Here is a 23,909-nt window from a genome sequence, read left to right as displayed (position 1 = left end):
GTTGTAGAGAAGCATGTGGATCCTCAGTTTGACCATGTGTATTGAGGAATGATTAGGCACTCTCACCAGCTGCAGGAGCTCATAGCGGAGTTGGGGACCTGGAGAAGTTTGCCAACATGCAGGTGGTCAGGGGACAGGAGGCCAACACATGTCTGAGGAGGGACTTGGACCAGTGCCAGAATGGCCACCATCTTACTGCCCCGCCCCTTGAACATCTCCCCATGCGTTTATTCCACAGCACCTGTATTGACATCTATAACTTTCTCATCAGCATTTAAAGAGTTGATTGCTGCTGTGGTGTCACTGTCCTTTTGTTCATTCTGTGTCTCATGTAGAAAACAGTCCAATAGTCCGCCTTCAGAGCGTGACTGGTCCCGACACATATTCAACTACTATATACTACAGTTGAAGTCGGAAGTTTACATACACTTAGGTTGGAGTCATTAAAACTCGTTTTTCAACCACTCCACAAATTTCATGTTAACAAACTATAGCTTTGCCAAGTCGGTTAGGACATCTACTTTGTGCATGACACAAGTCATTTTTCCAACAATTGTTTACATACAGATTATTTCACTTATAATTCACTGAATCACAATTCCAGTGAGTCAGAAGTTTACATAGACTAAGTTGACTGTGCCTTTAAACAGCTTGGAAAATTCCAGAAAATTATGTCATGGCTTTAGAAGCTTCTGATAGGCTAATTGACATAATTTGAGTCAATTGGAGGTGTACCTGTGGATGTATTGCAAGGCCTACCTTCAAATTCAGTGCCTCTTTGCTTGACATCATGGGAAAATCAAAAGAAATCAGCCAAGATTTCAGAAAACAATAAGAAAACAAGTCTGGTTCATCCTTGGGAGCAATTTCCAAATGCCTGAAGGTACCACGTTCATCTGTACAAACAATAGTACGCAAGTATAAACACCATGGGACCATGCAGCTGTCATACCGCTCAGGAAGGAGACGCGTTCTGTCTCCTAGAGATGAACGTACTTTGGTGTGAAAAGTGCAAATCATTCCCAGAACAACAGCAAAGGACCTTGTGAAGATGCTGGAGGAAACGGGTACAAAAGTATCTACATCCACAGTAAAACGAGTCCTATATTGACATAACCTGAAAGGCTGTTCAGCAAGGAAGAAGCCACTGCTCCAAAACCGCCATAAAAAAGCCAGACTTCGATTTGCAACTGCACATGGGGACAAAGATCGTACTTTTTGGAGAAATGAATTCTGGTCTGATGAAATAAAAATAGAACTTACCATCGTTATGTTTGAAGGAAAAAGGGGGAGGCTTGCAAGCCCGAAGAACACCATCCCAACCGTGAAGCACGGGGGTGGCAGCATCATGTTGTGGGGGTGCTTTGCTGCAGGAGGGATTGGTGTACTTCACAAAATAGATGGCATCATGAGGAGGGGAAATTATGTGGATATTTTGAAGCAACATATCAAGACATCAGTCAGGAAGTTAAAGCTTGACCCCAAGACAATAACTCCAAGCATACTTCCAAAGTTGTGGCAAAATGGCTTAAGGACAACAAAGTCAAGGTATTGGAGTGGCCATCACAAAGCCCTGACCTCAATCCTATAGAAAATTTCTGGGCAGAACTAAAAAAGCCTGTGCGAGCAGGGAGGCCTACAAACCTGACTCAGTTACACCAGCTCTGTCAGGAGTAATGGGCCAAAATGTACCCAACTTATTGTGGGAAGCTTGTGGAAGGCTACCCGAAACAGTTGACCCAAGTTAAACAATTTAAAGGCAATGCTACCAAATACTAATTGAGTGTATGTAACCTTCTGACCCACTGGGAATGTGATGAAAGAAATAAAAGCTGAAATAAATCATTCTCTCTACTATTATTCTGACATTTCACATTCTTAAAATAAAGTGGTGATCCTAACTGGCCTAAGACAGGGAATTTTTACTAGAATTAAATGTCAGGAATTCTGAAAAACAGAGTTTAAATGTATTTGGTTTAGGTGTATGTAAACTTCTGACTTCAACTGTATATTCAGCTATGGCTCTTGGGGTCATGACCCCAAACCTACTCAACTTTGTGAGACTGTATAGCAGCCTGAGCTCTCTGGTTGTGGGGGTCAGTATTCCAGGCAGTGTGGTGATTCACATCTCCAACACCATCCAGGGGCCGAACATCATCACATACGGGGTCGCCCTTTTACTATAACTGCTACAACAAAGACTTTGTCTGCCACTTCAACATCACCGCCAAAATGGTCACCCCCACAGCAAGGTTCATTTTGGGTGAACTACTGTATATATAAAACAATAATGTTTGAGTCGCATCTAAATAAGTGTTTATTGCTCACTTGACAGTGTGTATGTTGTTGTGTACATATCCAGCATCGGTGGAAGCAAGTGAAAAAATGTGTGAATCATGACTTTTTCAATAAAACCAGTGTTGCAAAGAAATGCACTTATTAAACATATGACTCCATGCTGACATAAAGTCTTTATTTCTTTGTCTTTACATGTTCAATGCATGGACAGAGACAGCTTACAGTATATATACTGTATATATATTTAAACTTTACATTACACATTTTATGACTAAGCAGGTAAGAGTCAATCCTACTATCTCTGTGAACAGAAACAATGTTGGGGAGACTCCCATGAAACCATACAGTCAAAAAACAACTTATTGCTCAATATAAATCAATCAATAATACTGTAATAATGATAATAATAATAATACACGAGAACCAATATACCACAGAAAACTTAATTCTATTGTTATGTAAAAAGAGGAACTCTAGGAAAGAGGAACCAAATGCTGTTTGTCACAATACAATAGTGTTGGAGTGCTCTTTCAGTTAAACTGCTCTATCTACAGAGCAAGGAGGACCTGGAAGGACTTGGGTTCTCTTGGACGAGTTAGGGTAGGAGTTAGGGTACAATGTAGGGTAGGAGTTAGGGTAGGAGTTAGGGTACAATGTAGGGTAGGAGTTAGGGTAGGAGTTATGGTAGGGTAGGTGTTAGGTTCCATGTAGGGTAGGTGTTAGGGTACAATGTAGGGTAGAAGTTAGGGTGGGGTAGGAGTTAGGGTACAATGTAGGGTAGTAGTTAGGGTAGAAGTTAGAGTAGGGTAGGAGGTAGGGTACAGTGTAGGGTAGTAGTTAGGGTATGAGTTAGGGTACAAAGTAGGGTAGTAGTTAGGGTAGAGTTATGGTAGGGTAGGAGTTAGGGTACAATGTAGGGTAGGAGTTAGGGTAGGAGTTAGGGTACAATGTAGGGTAGTAGTTAGGGTAGGAATTAGGGTAGCGTAGGAGTTAGGGTACAGTGTAGGGTAGTAGTTAGGGTAGGAGTTAGGGTACAAAGTAGGGTAGTAGTTAGTGTAGAGTTAGGGTAGGGTAGGAGTTAGGGTACAGTGTAGGGTAGAAGTTAGGGTAGGAATTAGGGTAGGGAAGGAGTTAGGGTACAGTGTAGGGTAGTAGTTAGGGTAGGACATAGGGTAGGATTTAGGGTACAATGTAGGAGTTAGGGTACAATGTAGGGTAGGTGTTAGGGTAGGGAGGAAAGCAGCTACAAGCACTAGTGGGTAATGATGGTGGGTGGGTGAAAGGGGGCACTTGGACAATACTGTACAGCACTTCAATATGACCAATTACATTCAGGGGCCACCAGGCACTATGCATGAGAATGAGGGAGGGGTCAAAATCAGGCCTGCTCAGAGTTGACAGCAACAGTAGTCTTACGGAGAGAAAATGCATGAGCACAGCCTTGAATATCACACATTAAGGTGCATGCAAACAGATTGGAGGAGTATAAGGGAGTGTTTGTTGACCTGACCCAATATCCTCTCCCAGAAGCCCCACTCATACCCTCTTTACATGTATTATTCCCCCCTATTATCCCCCCCTTATTGTCCCCCTATCAAGACATTTTGTAGATCCAACTCTCTCACACTCTTTCCATCTTTACAAATGAAAGTTCCTCTTATTCATCCAGACATAATCTCTCCCTTTCCCTCACTCTTTGTCAGAAGTCATTCATGAATTAATCTCCCTGTCCTAAAATCTTTGCTGTGTACCCCTTGGGGACCGTTGCACGTTGGTGCACTGTTGCTAGGCAACACTATGAACTGAAAAGTGACCTCAGCTGATAGCCCTTTTGGGGCGACTGGATGTATCTGTAAGGGGCAGGGTATCTTGTGGTTGGGGGTGGGATTTCCCTACATTCCTAGCTTTGAGCAACGGGCTCCAAAAAAGTCCTGTCCCTTACAGACAGTCCCAGGAATCACCCTGCAGTAGTAGTTATCCCACCTCACCCTTGTCGGGGATGCAGATATTGACATTCAAATAGAGAATAGGGAGATGTTTTTACTAAGAATAAGGAATGCAAATAGAATGTAGAAATACATTACTGTGCAAATTGTCAGGGACAACAGTTCCTCCTTAACTCAATGGGTAGTCCATCACAGCAGCTAGCAGCACACTCCTCTCCATAAACAACGACCAGTGTTTCAGCGCAATATCATGGGGGAAAAAGAGTTCTGTGGGATGTTAGGATGTTGTTTCTCTATGTGAGCTATGCATGGGCATGGGTATGTAAATACATTAACATTTGTTTTGTGAAAACACATTTACTGTGACACATTGACAGTGTTTGGGTGTGTGCGTAAGTTTGTGCATGCATGCGCTTGTGTGTGTTTTGTGCCGGTATCATTTCAATCGGTCCCCTTACAGAGCCAAGACGTCCTAGGTTAGTGTGTGTGTGTGTAGATTTGGTATATCTGACCTGAGAGAAGAACATCTCAGATGTAACAGGTTCTGCCTCAGCTCCTAGGTCTGGTTTGGGTCAAGGTGTGATTGTCATTGTAGGGATCTGGAAATGACCGTGGTCACACTACCTATAGGGTGGATGCTCCTACCAATGCAGGTGAGTGGAATCACATGGGCTACATGGGTATAGAATCACACTACATGTATTTATGCTTCTGTATGACCATCAATGGGAAAACGCCATGCGTGGGATGTGGAGTGGGAATACTGCTCTAGGAGCTGTCACACAGACACATCCTCCACAGTGTGATATAAAACCCCTCTGAAATATAAGGCTGTGTGCTGCTTTCTGTCAAATCTTGAACTTCCCAGAGAAAGAGCAAGAATAGAGCAACCTAATACATAATGTCCTGTATGTCTTCTCCCCAGTGACCAACCATCCTCACTGACCACAACCCACTTAACTACCATCATTGACCACCTCACAGAAACTGTTGGCAGGCAAGCGTGGGAGGGGGCAGATGAGGCTATGGGTCTGAGTGGAGGAGGGGGCAGATGAGGTTATGGGTCTGAGTGGAGGAGGGGGCAGATGAGGCTATGGGTCTGAGTGGACGAGGGGACAGATGAGGCTATGGGTCTGAGTGGAGTTAGGGGCCATTTGAGGCTATGGGTCTGAGTGGAGGAGGGGGCAGATGAGGCTATGGGTCTGAGTGGAGGAGGGGGCAGATGAGGCTATGGGTCTGAGTGGAGGAAGGGGCAGATGAGGCTATGGGTCTGAGTGGAGGAGGGGGCAGATGAGGCTAAGGGTCTGAGTGGAGGAGGGGGCAGATGAGGTTATGGGTCTGAGTGGAGGAGGGGGCAGATGAGGCTATGGGTCTGAGTGGAGGAGGGGGCAGATGAGGTTATGGGTCTGAGTGGAGGAGGGGGCAGATGAGGCTATGGGTCTGAGTGGACGAGGGGACAGATGAGCCTATGGGTCTGAGTGGAGTTAGGGGCCATTTGAGGCTATGGGTCTGAGTGGAGGAGGGGGCAGATGAGGCTATGGGTCTGAGTGGAGGAGGGGGCAGATGAGGCTATGGGTCTGAGTGGAGGAAGGGGCAGATGAGGCTATGGGTCTGAGTGGAGGAGGGGGCAGATGAGGCTAAGGGTCTGAGTGGAGGAGGGGGCAGATGAGGCTATGGGTCTGAGTGGAGGAGGGGGCAGATGAGGCTATGGGTCTGAGTGGAGGAGGGGGCAGATGAGGCTATGGGTCTGAGTGGAGGAGGGGGCAGATGAGGCTAAGGGTCTGAGTGGAGGAGGGGGCAGATGAGGCTATGGGTCTGAGTGGAGGAGGGGGCAGATGAGGCTAAGGGTCTGAGTGGAGGAGGGGGCAGATGAGGCTATGGGTCTGAGTGGAGGAGGGGGCAGATGAGGCTATGGGTCTGAGTGGAGGAGGGCTGGGGGAGCAGGAGAAAATGAAGGGGGAGGAGACACTGAGCAAAACAAACGACAATTCAAGAAAACCAAAACTGTTTCTTAAGTTTAAGGGGGAGAGTAATACATTGGTGTCATTTTACAGTGAGGGGAGGGGGTGGCAAAAGTTGTCAAATACTGAGGAACTTTGGGAAAGATAATACTAGGACAAAGACAAATAGAGATAGAGAGAACATCCTGCACTAACAATCTCAAAGTAGAAACTCATCTCTCTCCAACCAACGTCATTCTGTCTGTCTGTTTATCTACGTGTGTGTTTGAGGGTTCAGCAGGACACCTCCATGGTGTGGCTGACCTGGCCCTCGTTGCTGTCAGTGTGTGTAAAACCCCGGATACGAGAAGGCTCAATGGAGCTGCCACTGGTCAGTGAGGCCGTCCGGGAGCGTGCCAGACGGGTCATACTGGCAGAGGGCACTAAGAGAGAGACAGACAGAGAAAAAGAGAGAGGGAGACAGAGAGAGAAAGAGAGCGAAATAAATAAGACAGAATGAAATAGGGGAAGGTACAATTTTGGGAGGTCAGTCTGAAGGTAAAGATAAAGGCAGACAGTCCCCTCCCCCCATTTTAGAGGAGCAAATGTATTGGGACCAATTCACTTACATGTGTATTGATGTAGCAAAAGGTTAAGTATTTGGTCCCATATATACGACACACATACCACATAATGACAAAGTGAAAACAAGTTGTAGACATTTTTGCAAATTTATTACAAATAAAAAACAGAAATACCTTATTTACACAAGTATTCAGACCCTTTGCTATGAGCTTGGGTGCATCCTGTTTCCATTGATCATCCTTGAGCTGTTTCTACAACTTCATTGTTCACCTGTGGTAAATTCAAATGATTGGACATGATGTGGAAAGGCAAACACCTGTCTATATAAGGTCCCAGAGTTGACAGTGCATATCCAGGGGCAGCAGCTAGCCTAGTGGTTAGAGCGTTGGGCCAGTAACCCAAAGGTTTCTGGATTGAATCCCCGAGCTGACAAGGTAAAAATCTGTTGTTCTGCCCCTGAGCAAGGCAGTTAACCCACTGATTCACGGGCACAGGAGAAGGGGAATGTTGATTAAGGACGCCCCCTGCACCTATCTCATTATGAGGGGTTGGGTTAAATGCGGAAGACACATTTCAGTTGAATACATTCAGTTGGACAATTGACTAGGTATCCCCCTTTCCCACAGTTGACAGCGCATGTCAGAGCAAAAACCAAGCCGTGAGGTCGAAGGAATTGTCCTTATAGCTCAGAGACAAGATTGTGTCGAGGCACAGATCTGGGTGTACCAAAACATTTCTGCAGCATTGAAGGTCCCCAAGAACACAGTGGCCTCCATCATTCTTAAATTGAAGAAGTTTGGAACCAGCAAGACTCTTCCTAGAGCTGGCCGCCTGGCCAAACTGAGCAATCGGGGGGAAGGGCCTTGGTCAGGGAGGTGACAGAGCTCTAGAGTTCCTCTGTAGAGATGGAAGAACCCTCCAGAAGGACAACTCTCTGCAGCACTCCACCAATCAGGCCTTTATGGTAGAGTGGCCAGATGGAAGCCACTCCTCAGTAAAAGGCACATGACAGCCCGCTTGGAGTTTGCCAAAATGCACCTAAAGGACTCTCAGACCATGAGAAACAAGACTCTCTGGTCTGATGAAACCAAGATTGAACTCTTTGGCCTGATTGCCAAGCATCACGTCTGGAGGAAACCAGGCACCATCCCTACGGTGAAGGATGGTGGTGGCAATGTCATGCTGTGGGGATGTTTTTCAGCGGCATGGACTGGGAGACTAGTCAGGATCGTGAGAAAGATGAACAGAGCAAAGTACAGAGATATCCTTGATGAACACCTGCTCCAGAGCGCTCCGGAACTCAGACTGGAGCGAAGGTTCACCTTCCAACAGGACAACGACCCTAAGCATACAGCCAAGACAACGCAGGAGTGGCTTTGGGACAAGTCTCTGAATGTCTTTGAGTGGCCCAGACAGAGCCCGGGCTTCAACCCGATCGAACATCTCTGGAGAGACCTGAAAATAGCTGTGCAGTGACTCTCCCCATCCAACATGACAGAGCTTGAGAGGATCTGCGGAGAAGAATGGGAGAAACTCCACAAATACAGGTGTGCCAAGCTTGTAGCGTCATACCAAAGAAGACTCCATGCTGTAATCACTGCCAAAGATGCTTACGTATATGTGATATTTCCATTTTACATTTTTCATGAATTAGCAAACATTTCTAAAAACCTGTTTTTGCTCTGTCATTATGTGGTAATATGCGTAGATTGATGAGGAAAAAAACGATGTAATCAATTTTAGAATAAGGCTGTAACATAACAAAATGTGGAACAAGTCAAGGGGTCTGAATATTTTCCAAAGGCACTGTATAGCACGCAATGACTACGAGTTTGTGACTCTAGAAATTTGTTGGATGCATTTGCTGTTTGTTTTGGTTGTGTTTCCGATTTTTGTTCCCAATAGAAATGAATGGTAAATAATCTATTGTGTCATTTTGGAGTAACTTTTATTGTAAATTTGAATAGAATATGTTTCTAAACACTTCTACATGAATGTGGATGCTACCATGATTACAGATAATTCTGAATGAATCGTAAATAATGACGAGTGAGAAAGTTACAGATGCACAAATATCAATTGGGGGGACTATGTACAAGAAGTGCTGTAATTTCTAAACGGTTCACCCAATATGGATGAAAATACCTTCAAATTAAAGCTGCACTTAACCTCATAGTCATTGTTTGTTTTCAAATGCAAACGTTTAGAGTAAAGAGCCAAAATAATAAAAAATGCTTCACCCTCCCAATCATTATGGAGGGCACTGTATTTGCATAACAGGCCTATTGGCAATAATACTCAGTTTACAATCTGGCAAGACCTATTCCTATTTGTTTTCATGCAAACATTCCTCAAGAAGTTGCTTCACTTGGACACTCCAATGTGCCAGTGAGAGTTCAATTCTGGATCATAATTAACTGTATCCCATGCAAAGAGCAAGATAGAGAATGCAATGGCAGGGATGGGGAAAAAAGTAACAATGGCATATTTTCCCTTAGGCTGAGGGAAAAAATGCATAAAAAAAACAAAAAAACTTTTTTAATGAAATCGTCAAGATTGCCAATGACCAGAAATCAAACGCCAAAACAAATCAAATGCAATAATAAGTCAAAAGGCAGATATATGATCAGAGTATTATCACTCCACATCTCATGTAGGGGAAGAAGAGAGGAGGAGGTCAGAGGTGAACAGCAAACAGGAAGTACCTGGCCCTCCACTCAACCTCCGATCCTTCACATACGCAACTGAGCGAAGGCAGGAAAACATAGAGGGCAAGATTAACATAACACAGGTCCCTGCAATAGACATCACATCGCACCATACCAAACGACATTTTCACAACACAGTCCGAACTGGACTCCATCACACATTCAGAACAACCCAACGTACAGACAGTGTTTAAGCAGAGGATTAAGACAAACAAGGGAGAAGACTGTACAACATTGTATTTCTAAGGTATGGAGAGATAAACTCAGTCAAGGTAGTGATGCCTAGTTTCTGAGAGACCGCAAACACATGCACAGTCTCACACACTCACTCATATATCACAAATTACTGTAATCGGGTTCTAGATACTTACTGTAGCCCATCCCCTGAAGGAAGTACTTGAATGCTTCGGACAGTTTTCCAGGCTATAAAACAACAAGAAGAGTACGGTTAGACACTTGACGTCTAAGACTCGACCCCAGATGATGTCAATGACCTCTGTCAATGACCTCTGCGGAGTTCTGTGGAGAGTGCTATAGAGCCAACCCACTCATGGTGGCAGTGGAAGTGGAGATTCAGCAGAGGGTGTATGGAGGCCTTATATAGAGAGGTTAGAGAGGTATTTTAAAGAGGAAGTTAGGGGTCATCTGAGAGTTGCATCAGAAGAGGGTTGTATGGAGGCCTTATATAGAGAGGTCAGAGAGGTATTTTAAACAGGAAGTTAGGGGTCATCTGAGAGTTGCGTCAGAAGAGAAACTGAAGGGAGTAAGGGGGATATGGAGGTGGTGCAGAGGAAGGCATGGCTAAATAATAGTAGGAGTATTTCAATATGGAATGAGAGGATGCAGAGGGCCATCTGAAGGCAGTGTTCTGACCTGTGTGAGCTGAGGAAGTCCACCAGAGTCAGCCATCTGAAGCACAACAGGGGAGAACAGGGACATTAGTCATTACAGAATACTCTATTTTTACATCAAATGTTTCAACAAGTACAACATGTAAGGTACAATTATTTTCCATTTGGTTATTTAATTAGATAAAAAATCTAATAAAGACCAACATTCCACAATTAATGCTTTGCATTCATACCTTTAAGAAGGTGGTGTTGGTTGGGTCAAGTTTGGAATTACATTCAACCTTGAGGAACAACAAAATATTACATAGAGGACCAAGGCGCTGGACATTTAATATTCTCAGATAAACACTACCGTTCAAAAGGTTGGGGTCCCTTAAAAATGTCCTTGTTTTTGAAAGAAAAGCAATTGATCAGAAATACAGTGTAGACATTGTTAATGTTGTAAATGACTATTGTAGCAGGAAACTGACGATTTTTTTATGGAATATCTACATAGGCGTACAGAGGCCCATTATCAGCAACCATCTGTGTTCCAATGGCACGTTGTGTTTGCTAATCCAAGTTTATCATTTTAAAAGGCTAATTGATCATTAGAAAACCCTTTTGCAAATATGTTAGCACAGCTAAAAACGGTTGTTCTGGTTAAAGAAGCAATAAAACTGGCATTCTTCAGACTAGTTGAGTATCTGGAGCATCAGCATTTGTGGGTTCAATTACAGGTTCAAAATGTCCAGAAACAAATAACTTTCTTCTGAAACTCATCAGTCTATTCTTGTTCTGAGAAATCAAGGCTATTCCATGCGAGAAATTGCCAAGAAACTTCCCTGTGGCTCAGTTGGTAGAGCATGGTGTTTGCAACGCCAGCATGGTGTGTGCAACGCCAGGGTTGTGGATTCGATTCCCACGGGGGGCCAGTACAAAAAAAACAAATGCATGAAATGAAATGTATGCATTCACTACTGTAAGTTGCTCTGGATAAGAGCGTCTGCTAAATGACTAAAATGTATAAATGTAAATGTATCTCGTTCAACGCTGTGTGCTACTCCCTTCACAGAACAGCGCAAACTGGCTCTAACCAGAAAGAGGAATGGGAGGCCCCGGTGAAAACCTGAGCAAGAGTACAAGTACATAAGAGTGTCTAGTTTGAGAAACAGACGCCTCACAAGTCCTCAACTGGCAGCTTCATTAAATAGTACCCGCAAAACACCAGTCTCAACGTCAACAGTGAAGAGGCGACTCCGGGATGCTGGCCTTCTAGGCAGTTCCTCTGTGTTCTTTTTGCCCATCTTAATCTTTTCTTTTTATTGGCCAGTCTGAGATATGTCTTTTTCTTTGCAACTCTGCCTAGAATCAATAGGATTGTAGAGACATAGATGTTGTGAATGAAAGACAGAAGAGAGGCTTGGAGGGAGCTGGGGGAGAGGGTGGACCCAGCTACTGAAGTCTGCTGCAGTGATGAGTCATTCCAGCACACGGGGTGTGTACAGATGTGTGCTGGCAGACACATTACATAGCAATAAATATTAACGTGACCTCCATCTGTCATATCTCTGTTTTTCATCTATGTTTTCATCTCTCTCTCTCTAAAAAGGATGTATAACCTCTCATTTTACTCCTCCCCTGTCCATCCCCTCCTCCTATCATCCTACATTTACAGAGGGATGTGATTAAGCCTTGACCTCCTGAAAGTCTAGCAGATTAACAGTACAGAAAGACACACAGATAGAAATATCTGGCCCATAAGAGCATGTGGAAACCCAGAGACTGGAGCAGAGAGAGAGAGAGAGAGAGAGAGAGATACATATGGGCCTTGGATAGGCAGTGAGACACACACAGTTGACTCAGCCGTCCCCAGAAAGGGGTGCCTAGAGAGAGAGACAGAGAGCTGAGCTTCTTCTGACTAACCTTCTTCTGTTTCTCTCAATGAGGGCAAACATACCTTTCAGCATGCCAAGTACTGCACAGAGTCACAACAGAGGGAAGTAGGGAGGTGAGGAAGGGAGGTGAGGCAGGGAGGAAGGGAGGTGAGGCAGGGAAGTAGGGAGGTGAGGCAGGGAAGTAGGCAGGTGAGCCAGGGAGGAAGGGAGGTGAGGCAGGGAAGTAGGGAGGTGAGGCAGGGAAGTAGGGAGGTGAGGCAGGGAAGTAGGGAGGTGAGCCAGGGAGGAAGGGAGGTGAGGCAGGGAGGAAGGGAGGTGAGGCAGGGAGGAAGGGAGGTAAGGCAGGGAAGTAGGGAGGTGAGGCAGGGAGGAAGGGAGGTGAGGCAGGGAGGAAGGGACGTGAGGCAGGGAGGAAGGGAGTGAGGCAGGGAGGTGAGACAGGGAGGAAGGGAGGTGAGGCAGGGAAGTAGGGAGGTGAGGCAGGGAGGTGAGGCAGGGAAGTAGGGAGGTGAAGCAGGGAGGTGAGGTAGGGAGGAAGGGAGGTGAGGCAGGGAGGAAGGGAGGTGATGCAGGGAGGTGAGGCAGGGAGGAAAGGCGGTGAAGCAGGGAGAAAGAAAGGTGAGGCAGGGAAGTAGGGAGTTGAGGCAGGGTGGTGAGGCAGGGAGAAAGGGAGCTGAGGCAGGGAGTTGAGGCAGGAAGGAAGGGAGGTGAGGCAGGGAGGTGAGGCAGGGAGAAAGGGAGGTGAGGCAGGGAAGTAGGGAGGTGAGGCAGGGAGGAAGGGAGGTGAGGCAGGGAGGAGAGGCAGGGAGGAAGGGAGGTGAAGCAGGGAGGAAGAAAAGTGAGGCAGGGAAGTAGGGAGTTGAGGCAGGAAGGAAGGGAGGTGAGGCAGGGAGGTGAGGCAGGGAGAAAGGGAGGTGAGGCAGGGAAGTAGGGAGGTGAGGCAGGGAGGAAGGGAGTTGAGGCAGGGAGGAAGGGAGGTAGAGGAGGAAGAGATTGAAATGGAGAGAGGGTGTAGATGAGAGAAAAGGAGTGGAATAACAGAAGGAAAAGGACTCACCACTCCCTCCTCAGCTGGAGCGTTGTCACCAACAACCAGCATGACAGGGCACCTAGAAACACAGAGCACAGATCAGCAACAACACAAACACATACACAAATATGGCTAATTTCAGTAATCTGTTATGAATGTTAAAGGTGCGTAAACACTACTATAAACCAGGTGGACCGAGCCCTGAATGCTGATATATCACGGGTATGACACAAAATTCTTTCCTTCTAATTACGTTGGTAACCAGTTTATAATAGCAATAAGGCACGTCGGGGGTTTGTGGTATATGGGCAGGACACCTACACCATCAAGGACATCAACCACCCGAGCCACGGCCTGTTCACCTGCTATCATCCAGAAGGCGAGGTCAGTACAGGTGCATCAAAGCGGCAGGGGCGGAAATCCCGGGGGGGACGGGGGAGACACGACCCCCCCATCCTGGGAAAAATATGATTTGTCCCCCCCAATATATCACTGAAACATAACTATGTAATTTAAATAATATTAATAATACGCAATGAAAGCAATTGTGCTGATTATAGACACTTAATAGCGCGTTTTTAAGTTTCAAAAGATTGCAACCCCCCCACCCTTTGCCTCACAATGGTTTGATCCACTGCCAGTTCCTTAGTTTGCTACGTAACTGCCGTGAGGTTAATCCAGTCAATCGCGCACACACACTAGCTGAATATGCAGAGCTAGCGCGCAAATATTAACTATTAAGCTAGCTAGTACCTATTCCATTTAGGTGGCATCGTCAAAGATGGAATCAGCATGCAGATGATGTAAGTTAGTGCTTAAAAGTCCCTGTGATAAGGTTAGCGATAAACTGAAATACAAACTGAACAGATAACAACTACAAATTCTACCATTCTCTTAAATATATTTAATGGTCTCGTTGCAAAAGCTAAATTGTCGCAAGTGAATTTTTATTTATTTATTTATTTTATTTCACCTTTATTTAACCCGGGTAGCAAAGATTATAGCAAACACCACTGAAACTGAATTGGTGCTCACTAGCTTTGCAAATTCAGCTATTGTTGGAAGCCAGCCAATATGAAACAAACTATTAAAATTACAAAAGGTTGCAGCATATGTTGTGTAAATGGTGAACTCATACAGCTGTCAACTCTTGTCATTTTAATCCGTTTCACATTTGCTAGCTACCTTTTAGATCAAAGCCCAAATAGAATGATAAAAGATAAGATGATAGAAGCCCATCTCCTACTGTAAATAACCTACACACTGTTTGTGTAGCCAGCCAGCCAGGTAGAAAAATGGCAGAAAAATAAAAGACGGACATCAGAGTATTTTTCAATACACCAAAACGCATAGTAAGAACCTTAGTAGCCTAATATCTCAAAGACTAGTTGATAAAATGTTCATAAGAAAGAAATGAAATTCTAATGGAAATGTTTCACAATGATGTCATTAGGCAGAGCAGGCAACAGATGGCACACAGACAGCAGAGTTGGGGACAGATATGCAGGGACAGACTGGCAGACACAGGGAGTCTCAGGTAAGTTTGTTGAGTCTTTGTTTGGCAACATTATGAAAGGTTCTCATTTTTTTAAACTTGTAAAATAGGAACATAATTGGAAAATGCCATGGATACCCCCACTCTCAACTTAAACTGGTGACTGAACTAAGATTTGTTAAAGGCAATGGTATTGCTGTTGTGATTAGTTGTGTAGTTTTGGGTACCGGTAGTTAGGAGTACGGCAAACACCTTATTTCTTTGGTTCCTCAATATACATTTACCATATTACAATGTAGGCTATGTGTTACAGCATTACTTTTGGTGTCCCCCTCAGGAATTGCTCTTGAGAAAATTTCATGTAATTGTCCCCTCCAAAGTTGATATCAGATTTTCGCCAATGCAAAGCGGGGACCGAGAGACTGAAAAACAGCTTCTATCTCAAGGCCATTTGACTGTTAAATAGCCATCACTAGCCAGCTACCACCCAGTTACTCAACCCTGCCCCATATACATAGACATGGAATCACTGGCCACTTTAATAATGGAACAATAGTCACTTTTATAATGTTTACATACCGCTTTACTCATCTCATATGCATATACTGTATTCTATTCTACTGTAGTTTAGTCAATGCCACTCCGACATTGCTCGTCCTAATATGTGATATAGCATGGTTAAGGGCTGTATCCAGGCACTCCGTCTTGCGTTGTGCTTTAGAACAGCCCTAAGCCATGGTATATTGGCCATACACCACACCCCCTCGTGCCCTATTGCTTAATTAGACAATGCCATGAAGAACCAAAGGACAATATTCTAGTAGTGTAGAGAGAGACTCACTTCAGGGTCTTGGCATTGATGATGGTCCCAGAGCGGTTCATCTCCAGATCCCTACGGCTGAGAGGGAGAGGAGAACTGAGACACACTGCTTACATTCTCTCAAAGAATATAGTGCTCTCACCATCTGCCACACACACACACACACACACACACACACACACACACACACACACACACACACACACACACACACACACACACACACACACACACACACACACACACACACACACACACACACACACACACACAGACACACACACACACAGTTTGCAGGTGTGTGTGTGTCTGTACATACTAGGTGTGTGTGGTGTGTATGTCTGTACACACTACACTACACACCCGGCATAGCCAGAAGAGGACTGGCCACCCCTCATAGCCTGGTTCCTCTCTAGGTTTCTTCCTATGTTCTGGCCTTTCTAGGGAGTTTTTCCTAGCCACCGTGCTTCTACACCTGCATTGCTTGCTGTTTGGGGTTTTAGGCTGGGTTTCTGTACAGCACTTTGTGATATCAGCTGATGTAAGAAGGGCTTTATAAATACATTTAACTGATTGATAGGGGTGTGTGTGTGTCTGTAGACACTAGGTGTGTGTGTGTGTCTGTAGACACTAGGTGTGTGTGTGTGTGTGTGTGTGTGTGTGTGTGTGTGTGTGTGTGTGTGTGTGTGTGTGTGTGTGTGTGTGTGTGTGTGTGTGTGTGTAGACACTAAGTGTGTGTGTGTGTGTGTGTGTGTGTGTGTGTAGACACTAGGTGTGTGTGTGTCTGTAGACACTAGGTGTGTGTGTGTCTGTAGACACTAGGTGTGTGTGTGTGTGTGTGTAGACACTAGGTGTGTGTGTGTGTGTAGACACTAGGTGTGTGTGTGTGTCTGTAGACACTAGGTTTGTGTGTGTGTCTGTAGACACTAGGTGTGTGTGTGTGTCTGTAGACACTAGGTGTGTGTGTCTGTAGACACTAGGTGTGTGTGTGTCTGTAGACACTAGGTGTGTGTGTGTCTGTAGACACTAGGTGTGTGTGTGTCTGTAGACAGTAGGTGTGTGTGTCTGTAGACACTAGGTGTGTGTGTGTCTGTAGACACTAGGTGTGTGTGTGTCTGTAGACAGTAGGTGTGTGTGTTACCTGTTGTACATGTTCCAGAAGAGCTGCAGGTTGACCTGGTTGATGGTGTTGTTGATCTGTTGACGATAACTCTGGACCAGCTCTGTGTTGTTCATCAGCTCCTCCTGTACAACCATCCACAATAACACAGGTAGACTGAGAGACTGGTGTCTCTGAAGGTTATTAACATAACACAGTCTGCAGTCTAGTGTTGTTGTTATTATGGTGTGTAGTCCAAAGCCTGCAGTCTAGTGTTGTTGTTATTATGGTGTGTCGTCCAAAGCCTCCAGTCTAGTGTTGTTGTTATTATGGTGTGTAGTCCAAAGCCTGCAGTCTAGTGTTGTTGTTATTATGGTGTGTAGTTCAAAGCCTCCAGTCTAGTGTTGTTGTTATTATGGTGTGTAGTCCAAAGCCTGCAGTCTAGTGTTGTTGTTATTATGGTGTGTAGTCCAAAGCCTGCAGTCTAGTGTTGTTGTTATTATGGTGTGTAGTCCAAAGCCTGCAGTCTAGTGTTGTTGTTATTATGGTGTGTAGTCCAAAGCCTGCAGTCTAGTGTTGTTGTTATTATGGTGTGTAGTCCAAAGCCTCCAGTCTAGTGTTGTTGTTATTATGGTGTGTAGTCCAAAGCCTGCAGTCTAGTGTTGTTGTTATTATGGTGTGTAGTCCAAAGCCTGCAGTCTAGTGTTGTTGTTATTTTGGTGTGTAGTCCAAAGCCTGCAGTCTAGTGTTGTTATTTTGGTGTGTAGTCCTATGTATTGCCACAAACTATTGTAGGTACGTGGATAATGGTTTGATTACCACACATATCTGGAGTGAGAACTCACCTGGCTAAAGAGGTGGGGCAGGACTGTGTCTGGAAGAGCACTGGTGAGCCCAGACAGCTGGAGAGGAAGGAGGAGGAGAGAGAGAAAGGAGGAGGAGAGAGAGAGAAAGAGAGAGACGAGGAAAGAGAGATATATATTATTACCTTGCACCAATTGCAAGTACAGCAGCCATTTTGATAGTTGGAATAAGCTTTAAAAGGTAACTCTGTTTATGTGTTTGCCACAGAGGTGCAGTGTCTGCTACCTTGCCGGTGGCCCAGTCGATCCAGCCCTTCCCGTTGGGGTCGATGTTGAGCAGCACCAGGCCCTCCACCAGATCAGGGAAGATCAGCTGAGGACAGAGCAGAGCAAGGCTGTCTTATGTTAGATAGATACCACAGGAGGCTGCTGAGGGAAGGATGGATCATAATAATGTCCGGAACGGAGCGAATGGAATGGCATCAAACACCTGGAAACCATGTCTTGATACCGTTCCACTAAATCCACTTGAGCCATTATCATGAGCTCGTCCTCCCCAATTAAGGTGCCACCAACCTCCTGTGGTAGATACACCTGGGATCATTATTAGGCCCCAAAATATGAAATACGTGGAGAAGCAAAGAACAATAACCGGGTATGACTTACAGCAAATTTGGCCAGGATGTAGGCGCCAGCCCCAACTCCAATGCCCACAATGCTCTTGAATCTGTCAAATGAGAATGGTTTGAATTACTTTACAGGTTCATTAATGCATTCAAAGTTGAACAATATGGATAATGTATGTACTGTTTAGTAGGAGAGAGAGGAAGGGGAGGCCCACTCACCCAAAGTGCTGCACTACACTGGGCAGCATGCCTGCCAGCTGGTCCATGGTGGGGTACTGGTACCTGTGGAGAGGTGAGTTGGAGATCTTTAGTTAAACAGTCACGTGGCAAAGAGACACCCTGTCTATCTGTCTGTCTGCACACTCCAGTCAATACAAGACAAAACCAGAGGTGCATGGATAGGGATACGTGTGTATAGACATGTACGTGTGTTTAGGTGTTATATACCCCTGTGGCATCTGAGAGGCTCCAATCTGCTGTCCAGGAGCATCCACATGACACACCACAAAGTGCTTGGTGATCTCCTGCATGTCCTCGTTGTGGAAGAAGCTGTTGAAGCACAACTTGTCTGTGCAGGGCAGACAGAGAGAGAGAGACAGAGAGGGAAACGTTAAACATGCATTAAGCGGAGAGCACCTTGTCAGCAGGGGAAATGAGAATGGGGAAATGACCTGAGGTTTTACTGGGAGTCATTCCATTATCATCTGGGTGCTTGAGTCAGAGTAAAGAAAAAACTATCTAGTTTGATATACTGCATTTTAACTGAGGTTATAGGTTAACTGAAGTGCCACCCCTCTCTCTGTTTTACAGACCAGCAATGACACCCTATATACCTCACCTCTTAAAACCTTCAACAACAACTCTGATAAACAACTCTGTTTCCCCCTCCCACCGCCGCTGTTGTCCTGCTTCTCTTCGGTTTGTGGTGACTCAGACAACAACATGGAGATGACAAGGTGATAGAGAACACTGAGGTGTTTGTTCCATCTCATCAAACACCAACAAACGTCATTAAGCAGGTTAATTAACCTGGAACCGGACGGAAATGAAAAAGCTGAAATGCTCCAGGTGTTCTTTTAGACAACAATGAAACGGATGTGTTCTGTGCTGTGATTTACAGGACTGGGCATCACACAGAGGCAGAGAGGTGATTCTGATTCGCCCACATCAGTCAGCCATAGAAGACCATTATTATTAATTGTCTCCCTTCCTTCACCTCACATCTCCTCCCCAGCACAAGGTCACAACACAGGAGCAGCACAACCACATACAGGCCAGTGTCTCCTCTATTTAGTCTCATTCCTCTCCCTCCATCTCTCGCTCGCTTTCTCTCTCCATCCTGTAGCTGTGTTGACTGAGTCAGGCTGTGGTTACTGGCAGTGCATACTAATACCCCCAGCTGTGGCTGCAGAGGGAGGCAGGCATGCAGTGGGAGGCAGGCATGCAGTGGGAGGCAGGCATGCAGTGGGAGGCAGGCATGCAGAGGGAGGCAGGCATGCAGTGGGAGGCAGGCATGTAGAGGGAGGCAGGCATGCAGTGGGAGGCAGGCAGGCAGTGGGAGGCAGGCATGCAGTGGGAGGCAGGCATGCCGTGGGAGGCAGGCATGCAGTGGAAGGCAGGCATGCAGAGGGAGGCAGGCATGCAGTGGGAGGCAGGCATGCAGTGGGAGGCAGGCATGCAGAGGGAGGCAGGCATGCAGAGGGAGGCAGGCATGCAGTGGGAGGCAGGCATGCAGAGGGAGGCAGGCATGCAGTGGAGCAGCTGATCTACAGTGCCTCAGTGCTGACCCCTCCCCCAACACCACCCCACTTGTATGATAGGGATGTTTTTCTGACCTACATTTCTCACTCTCCCTCTTTCTCTTTTTTCTCTCTCCAGCCATTCTTTCATTACCCAGTCCTTTAATGACTGACCACTGACAGACAGTGCTATCTCGTGGAATGCAGCTTGTATCTGGAACTTCAATGGGCACACTGGATCCTATTTCAGACAGCTACTGGTAATGTACAGTGCCTTGCGAAAGTATTCGGCCCCCTTGAACTTTGACCTTTTGCCACATTTCAGGCTTCAAACATAAAGATATAAAACTGTAATTTTTTTGTGAAGAATCAACAACAAGTGGGACACAATTATGAAGTGGAACGAAATTTATTGGATATTTCAAACTTTTTTAACAAATAAAAAACTGAAAAATTGGGCGTGCAAAATTATTCAGCCCCTTTACTTTCAGTGCAGCAAACTCTCTCCAGAAGTTCAGTGAGGCTCTGAATGATCCAATGTTGACCTAAATGACCAATGATGATAAATAGAATCCACCTGTGTGTAATCAAGTCTCCGTATAAATGCACTTGCTCTGTGATAGTCTCAGAGGTCCGTTTAAAGCGCAGAGAGCATCATGAAGAACAAGGAACACACCAGGCAGGTCCGAGATACTGTTGTGGAGAAGTTTAAAGCCGGATTTGGATACAAAAAGATTTCCCAAGCTTTAAACATCCCAAGGAGCACTGTGCAAGCGTTAATATTGAAATGGAAGGAGTATCAGACCACTGCAAATCTACGAAGACCCGGCCGTCCCTCTAATCTTTCAGCTCATACAAGGAGAAGACTGATCAGAGATGCAGCCAAGAGGCCCATGATAACTCTGGATGAACTGCAGAGATCTACTGCTGAGGTGGGAGACTCTGTCCATAGGACAACAATCAGTCGTATACTGCACAAATCTGGCCTTTATGGAAGAGTGGCAAGAAGAAAGACATTTCTTAAAGATATCCATAAAATGTGTCGTTTAAAGTTTGCCACTAGCCACCTGGGAGACACACCAAACATGTGGAAGAAGGTGCTCTGGTCAGATGAAACCAAAATCGAACTTTTTGGCAACAATGCAAAACGTTATGTTTGGCGTAAAAGCAACACAGCTCATCACCCTGAACACACCATCCCCACTGTCAAACGTGGTGGCAGCATCATGCTTTGGGCCTGCTTTTCTTCAGTAGGGGCAGGGAAGATGGTTAAAATTGATGGGAAGATGGATGGAGCTAAATACAGGACCATTCTGGAAGAAAACCTGATGGAGTCTGCAAAAGACCTGAGACTGGGACGGAGATTTGTCTTCCAACAAGACAATGATCCAAAACATAAAGCAAAATCTACAATGGAATGGTTCACAAATAAACATATCCAGGTGTTAGAATGGCCAAGTCAAAGTCCAGACCTGAATCCAATCGAGAATCTGTGGAAAGAACTGAAAACTGCTGTTCACAAACGCTCTCCATCCAACCTCACTGAGCTCGAGCTGTTTTGCAAGGAGGAATGGGCAAAAATGTCGGTCTCTCGATGTGCAAAACTGATAGAGACATACCCCAAGCGACTTACAGCTGTAATCACAGCAAAAGGTGGCGCTACAAAGTATTAACTTAAGGGGGCTGAATAATTTTGCACGCCCAATTTTTCCGTTTTTTATTTGTTAAAAAAGTTTGAAATATCCAATAAATTTCGTTCCACTTCATGATTGTGTCCCACTTGTTGTTGATTCTTCACAAAAAATTACAGTTTTATATCTTTATGTTTGAAGCCTGAAATGTGGCAAAAAGTCGAAAAGTTCAAGGGGGCCGAATACTTTCGCAAGGCACTGTAGTTGTAATGTAGATTATTAAATGTTGTGTTTTGTATCCTGGAGTCATTTCATGCTACAAGTGTAAGAAGACTCCCTGCAAACTGCAGCAACATTGAAAAGCAGTCCCCATCCACCAATTAGAGGAGCTAACGAGCAGGCTCGGTGGGGAGGTAGTAACGGACATGCTGGGTAATGGGGAGAGATTCACACTGTCTGTCTGTGCTCTGCAGTGGGCTGGCTGGACGGCTGTCAGGGAATGCTACTGGTACTCTGATACAGCTCCCAGAATGGAGTCCAATTATCACCTCAGATAGGCACAACACCTCCCGGGACTGACAGCTCGACGGATACAGCTGCCAGATCCCACCATGAACAACACCCTGAGGAAGTGTGGCAAGATGAACCCTGGAACCAGCTGCAGGTCGTTGTTACATGACAGATGGTGGTGCAACAAAGACATGAACTCACACATGGAGCACGCACACACACACACACACACACACACACACACACACACACACACACACACACACACACACACACACACACACACACACACACACACACACACACACACACACACACACACACACACACACACACACACAGTGTAGAAGCACAGTGTTTGTACTCACGGTTAAGCCCCACATCATGGTAGGTGAGGATGGCAGGCTTGTTTCCTTTGGGGGCTCCACGAATAACCACGTGAAGCATCCCATACGGAGTCTCTATATCATGTTCCTGAAACAGACAAATGCTCATATTTAAATGCATGTACATTTACTTCCACAGGGACGGATTCTGTACCTCTGCACATACAGTCGTTGCCATCTTGGTGGGGTTCAATGGAGTTCACTGATGAGCACAAACAGTTGCCCCACTATCACTGAGATCTAATAGACACCAACTGCAACCTTCCACCTCTGATCAACATAAAAGCTTTATTGATTCAAAGGAGAATTCTGAGAGGCCTGACAACACTATGCATATACTGTAAATCACAGGTATCAAACTCATTCCACGGAGGCCCGAGTGGCTGCGGGTTTTCGCTCCTCCCTTGTACTTGATTGATTAATTAAGGTCACTAATTAGTAAGTAACCCCCCCCCCCCCACATCTGGTTTTCTAGGTCTTAAATGAAAGGAAAAAACTAAAACCTGCAAACATTCTATGCAATAGCATATTAATTACAAAATGTTGTTGTGTGGTGTTGACATAGTTACTCATTGGTATTTCAATCTCACATGACCCGCGTCCTCATCAACACAGACAGACAGGCAGACACACTCAAAATGGAGGCAGCAGATATTACTTCCATAAACGTTGGTTCAGCGTTCCAGGATTATGTCCTATCACAGCCAGACAGAGAAATGCCACTGATAGGCTGCATCCCAAAGAGTGCCATTGAGGATGTACTGTAGCCATAGTCTGTGACGCTAAGTGCTCCCTAACCACACATCAGTCTGGCAGCTGCATGCCCTCTGTGAACCAATACATTGGCAGCTACTGCAGTACACTCACCTGTAAAATCTGTTGTCTTTTTTGTCTTTGTGTGACATGAAATGCTTGTGTGAATGATTGACAGATACAATGTAAAGGTCATTCGGGTTGTCTAAACGTGTAGTAGGATAGGGGTTGATGGAATGGGTAAAACTATTTTGGTATTTTCTGGATGGCAGCACAATAAACTGCAGGTAAAAACAGCACCTGTATCACTGCAAACACTCTCTCCCTTTCTTAGTCTCTTCTGTGATTTCTTTGTCTCTCACTCATCTTCCTCTCTAATTCCCTTCCTCCCTCACTCCCAAGGTCACACAGACACCCTAGTGCGGAATAATTTGCATCTCCCCCAGACTTACGGGCATCTCTGTGTAGGCTTGCATGTGTTGCAGAATGCATTAGTGTGTCACAGCATTAATGTATCAGTGTGTCTCCACGCAGACTCAGACATTACACGACTGATCATTAGAGCAACACAATAACAGTACAACAAGCATGTAGCCACCATGCAACATTAATTCATATGTTCAGTCATATAATAAAACCAAATCTAGACTACTAATATTTCAACATGCAGATTTCACTCATGATCTCATTATCCCAGAGCATTAAAACAGATGGGTACATGATAGATAGCTAGTGGATTTGCGAAGATATAAACATGGTATAAGAACATGCATGAAGAAGGTAAGACATGGGTGTGTATGTGCATGAGAAAT

The 23,909-nt window shown here is 45.2% G+C and overlaps 1 protein-coding gene across 7 annotated transcripts in view; it reads right to left on the bottom strand.

The window, feature by feature from the left end:
* Positions 1-2,448: 2,448 nt before the first annotated feature.
* Positions 2,449-23,909, bottom strand: part of ndrg4 (NDRG family member 4) — a 41,620-nt gene continuing 20,159 nt past the window's right edge. For 5 of the 7 annotated variants that reach the window (XM_014124365.3, XM_014124367.3, XM_014124363.3 and 2 more), the window contains 14 exons: positions 22,327-22,432; positions 18,526-18,646; positions 18,298-18,360; positions 18,119-18,179; positions 17,739-17,825; positions 17,495-17,551; positions 16,692-16,795; positions 15,572-15,628; positions 13,263-13,314; positions 10,562-10,609; positions 10,351-10,386; positions 9,849-9,900; positions 9,475-9,513; positions 2,449-6,627 (listed from right to left, as the gene is read on the bottom strand). In XM_014124365.3, the coding sequence (XP_013979840.2) occupies positions 6,479-6,627; positions 9,475-9,513; positions 9,849-9,900; positions 10,351-10,386; positions 10,562-10,609; positions 13,263-13,314; positions 15,572-15,628; positions 16,692-16,795; positions 17,495-17,551; positions 17,739-17,825; positions 18,119-18,179; positions 18,298-18,360; positions 18,526-18,646; positions 22,327-22,432 (1,032 nt within the window). In that variant the 3' untranslated portion in view covers positions 2,449-6,478. The remainder of the gene's footprint in view (positions 6,628-9,474; positions 9,514-9,848; positions 9,901-10,350; positions 10,387-10,561; positions 10,610-13,262; positions 13,315-15,571; positions 15,629-16,691; positions 16,796-17,494; positions 17,552-17,738; positions 17,826-18,118; positions 18,180-18,297; positions 18,361-18,525; positions 18,647-22,326; positions 22,433-23,909) is intronic. The other 2 variants (XM_014124364.3, XM_014124369.3) reach the window with 1 other exon arrangement.

This window comes from Salmo salar, chromosome 10 (genome assembly GCF_965601325.2).
Source record: "Salmo salar chromosome 10, fSalSal1, whole genome shotgun sequence".
Taxonomy (NCBI): Eukaryota; Metazoa; Chordata; class Actinopteri; order Salmoniformes; family Salmonidae; genus Salmo; species Salmo salar.
The sequence above is the reverse complement of the archived record's forward strand: the minus strand, read 5'-3'. Positions and strand labels throughout refer to the sequence as shown.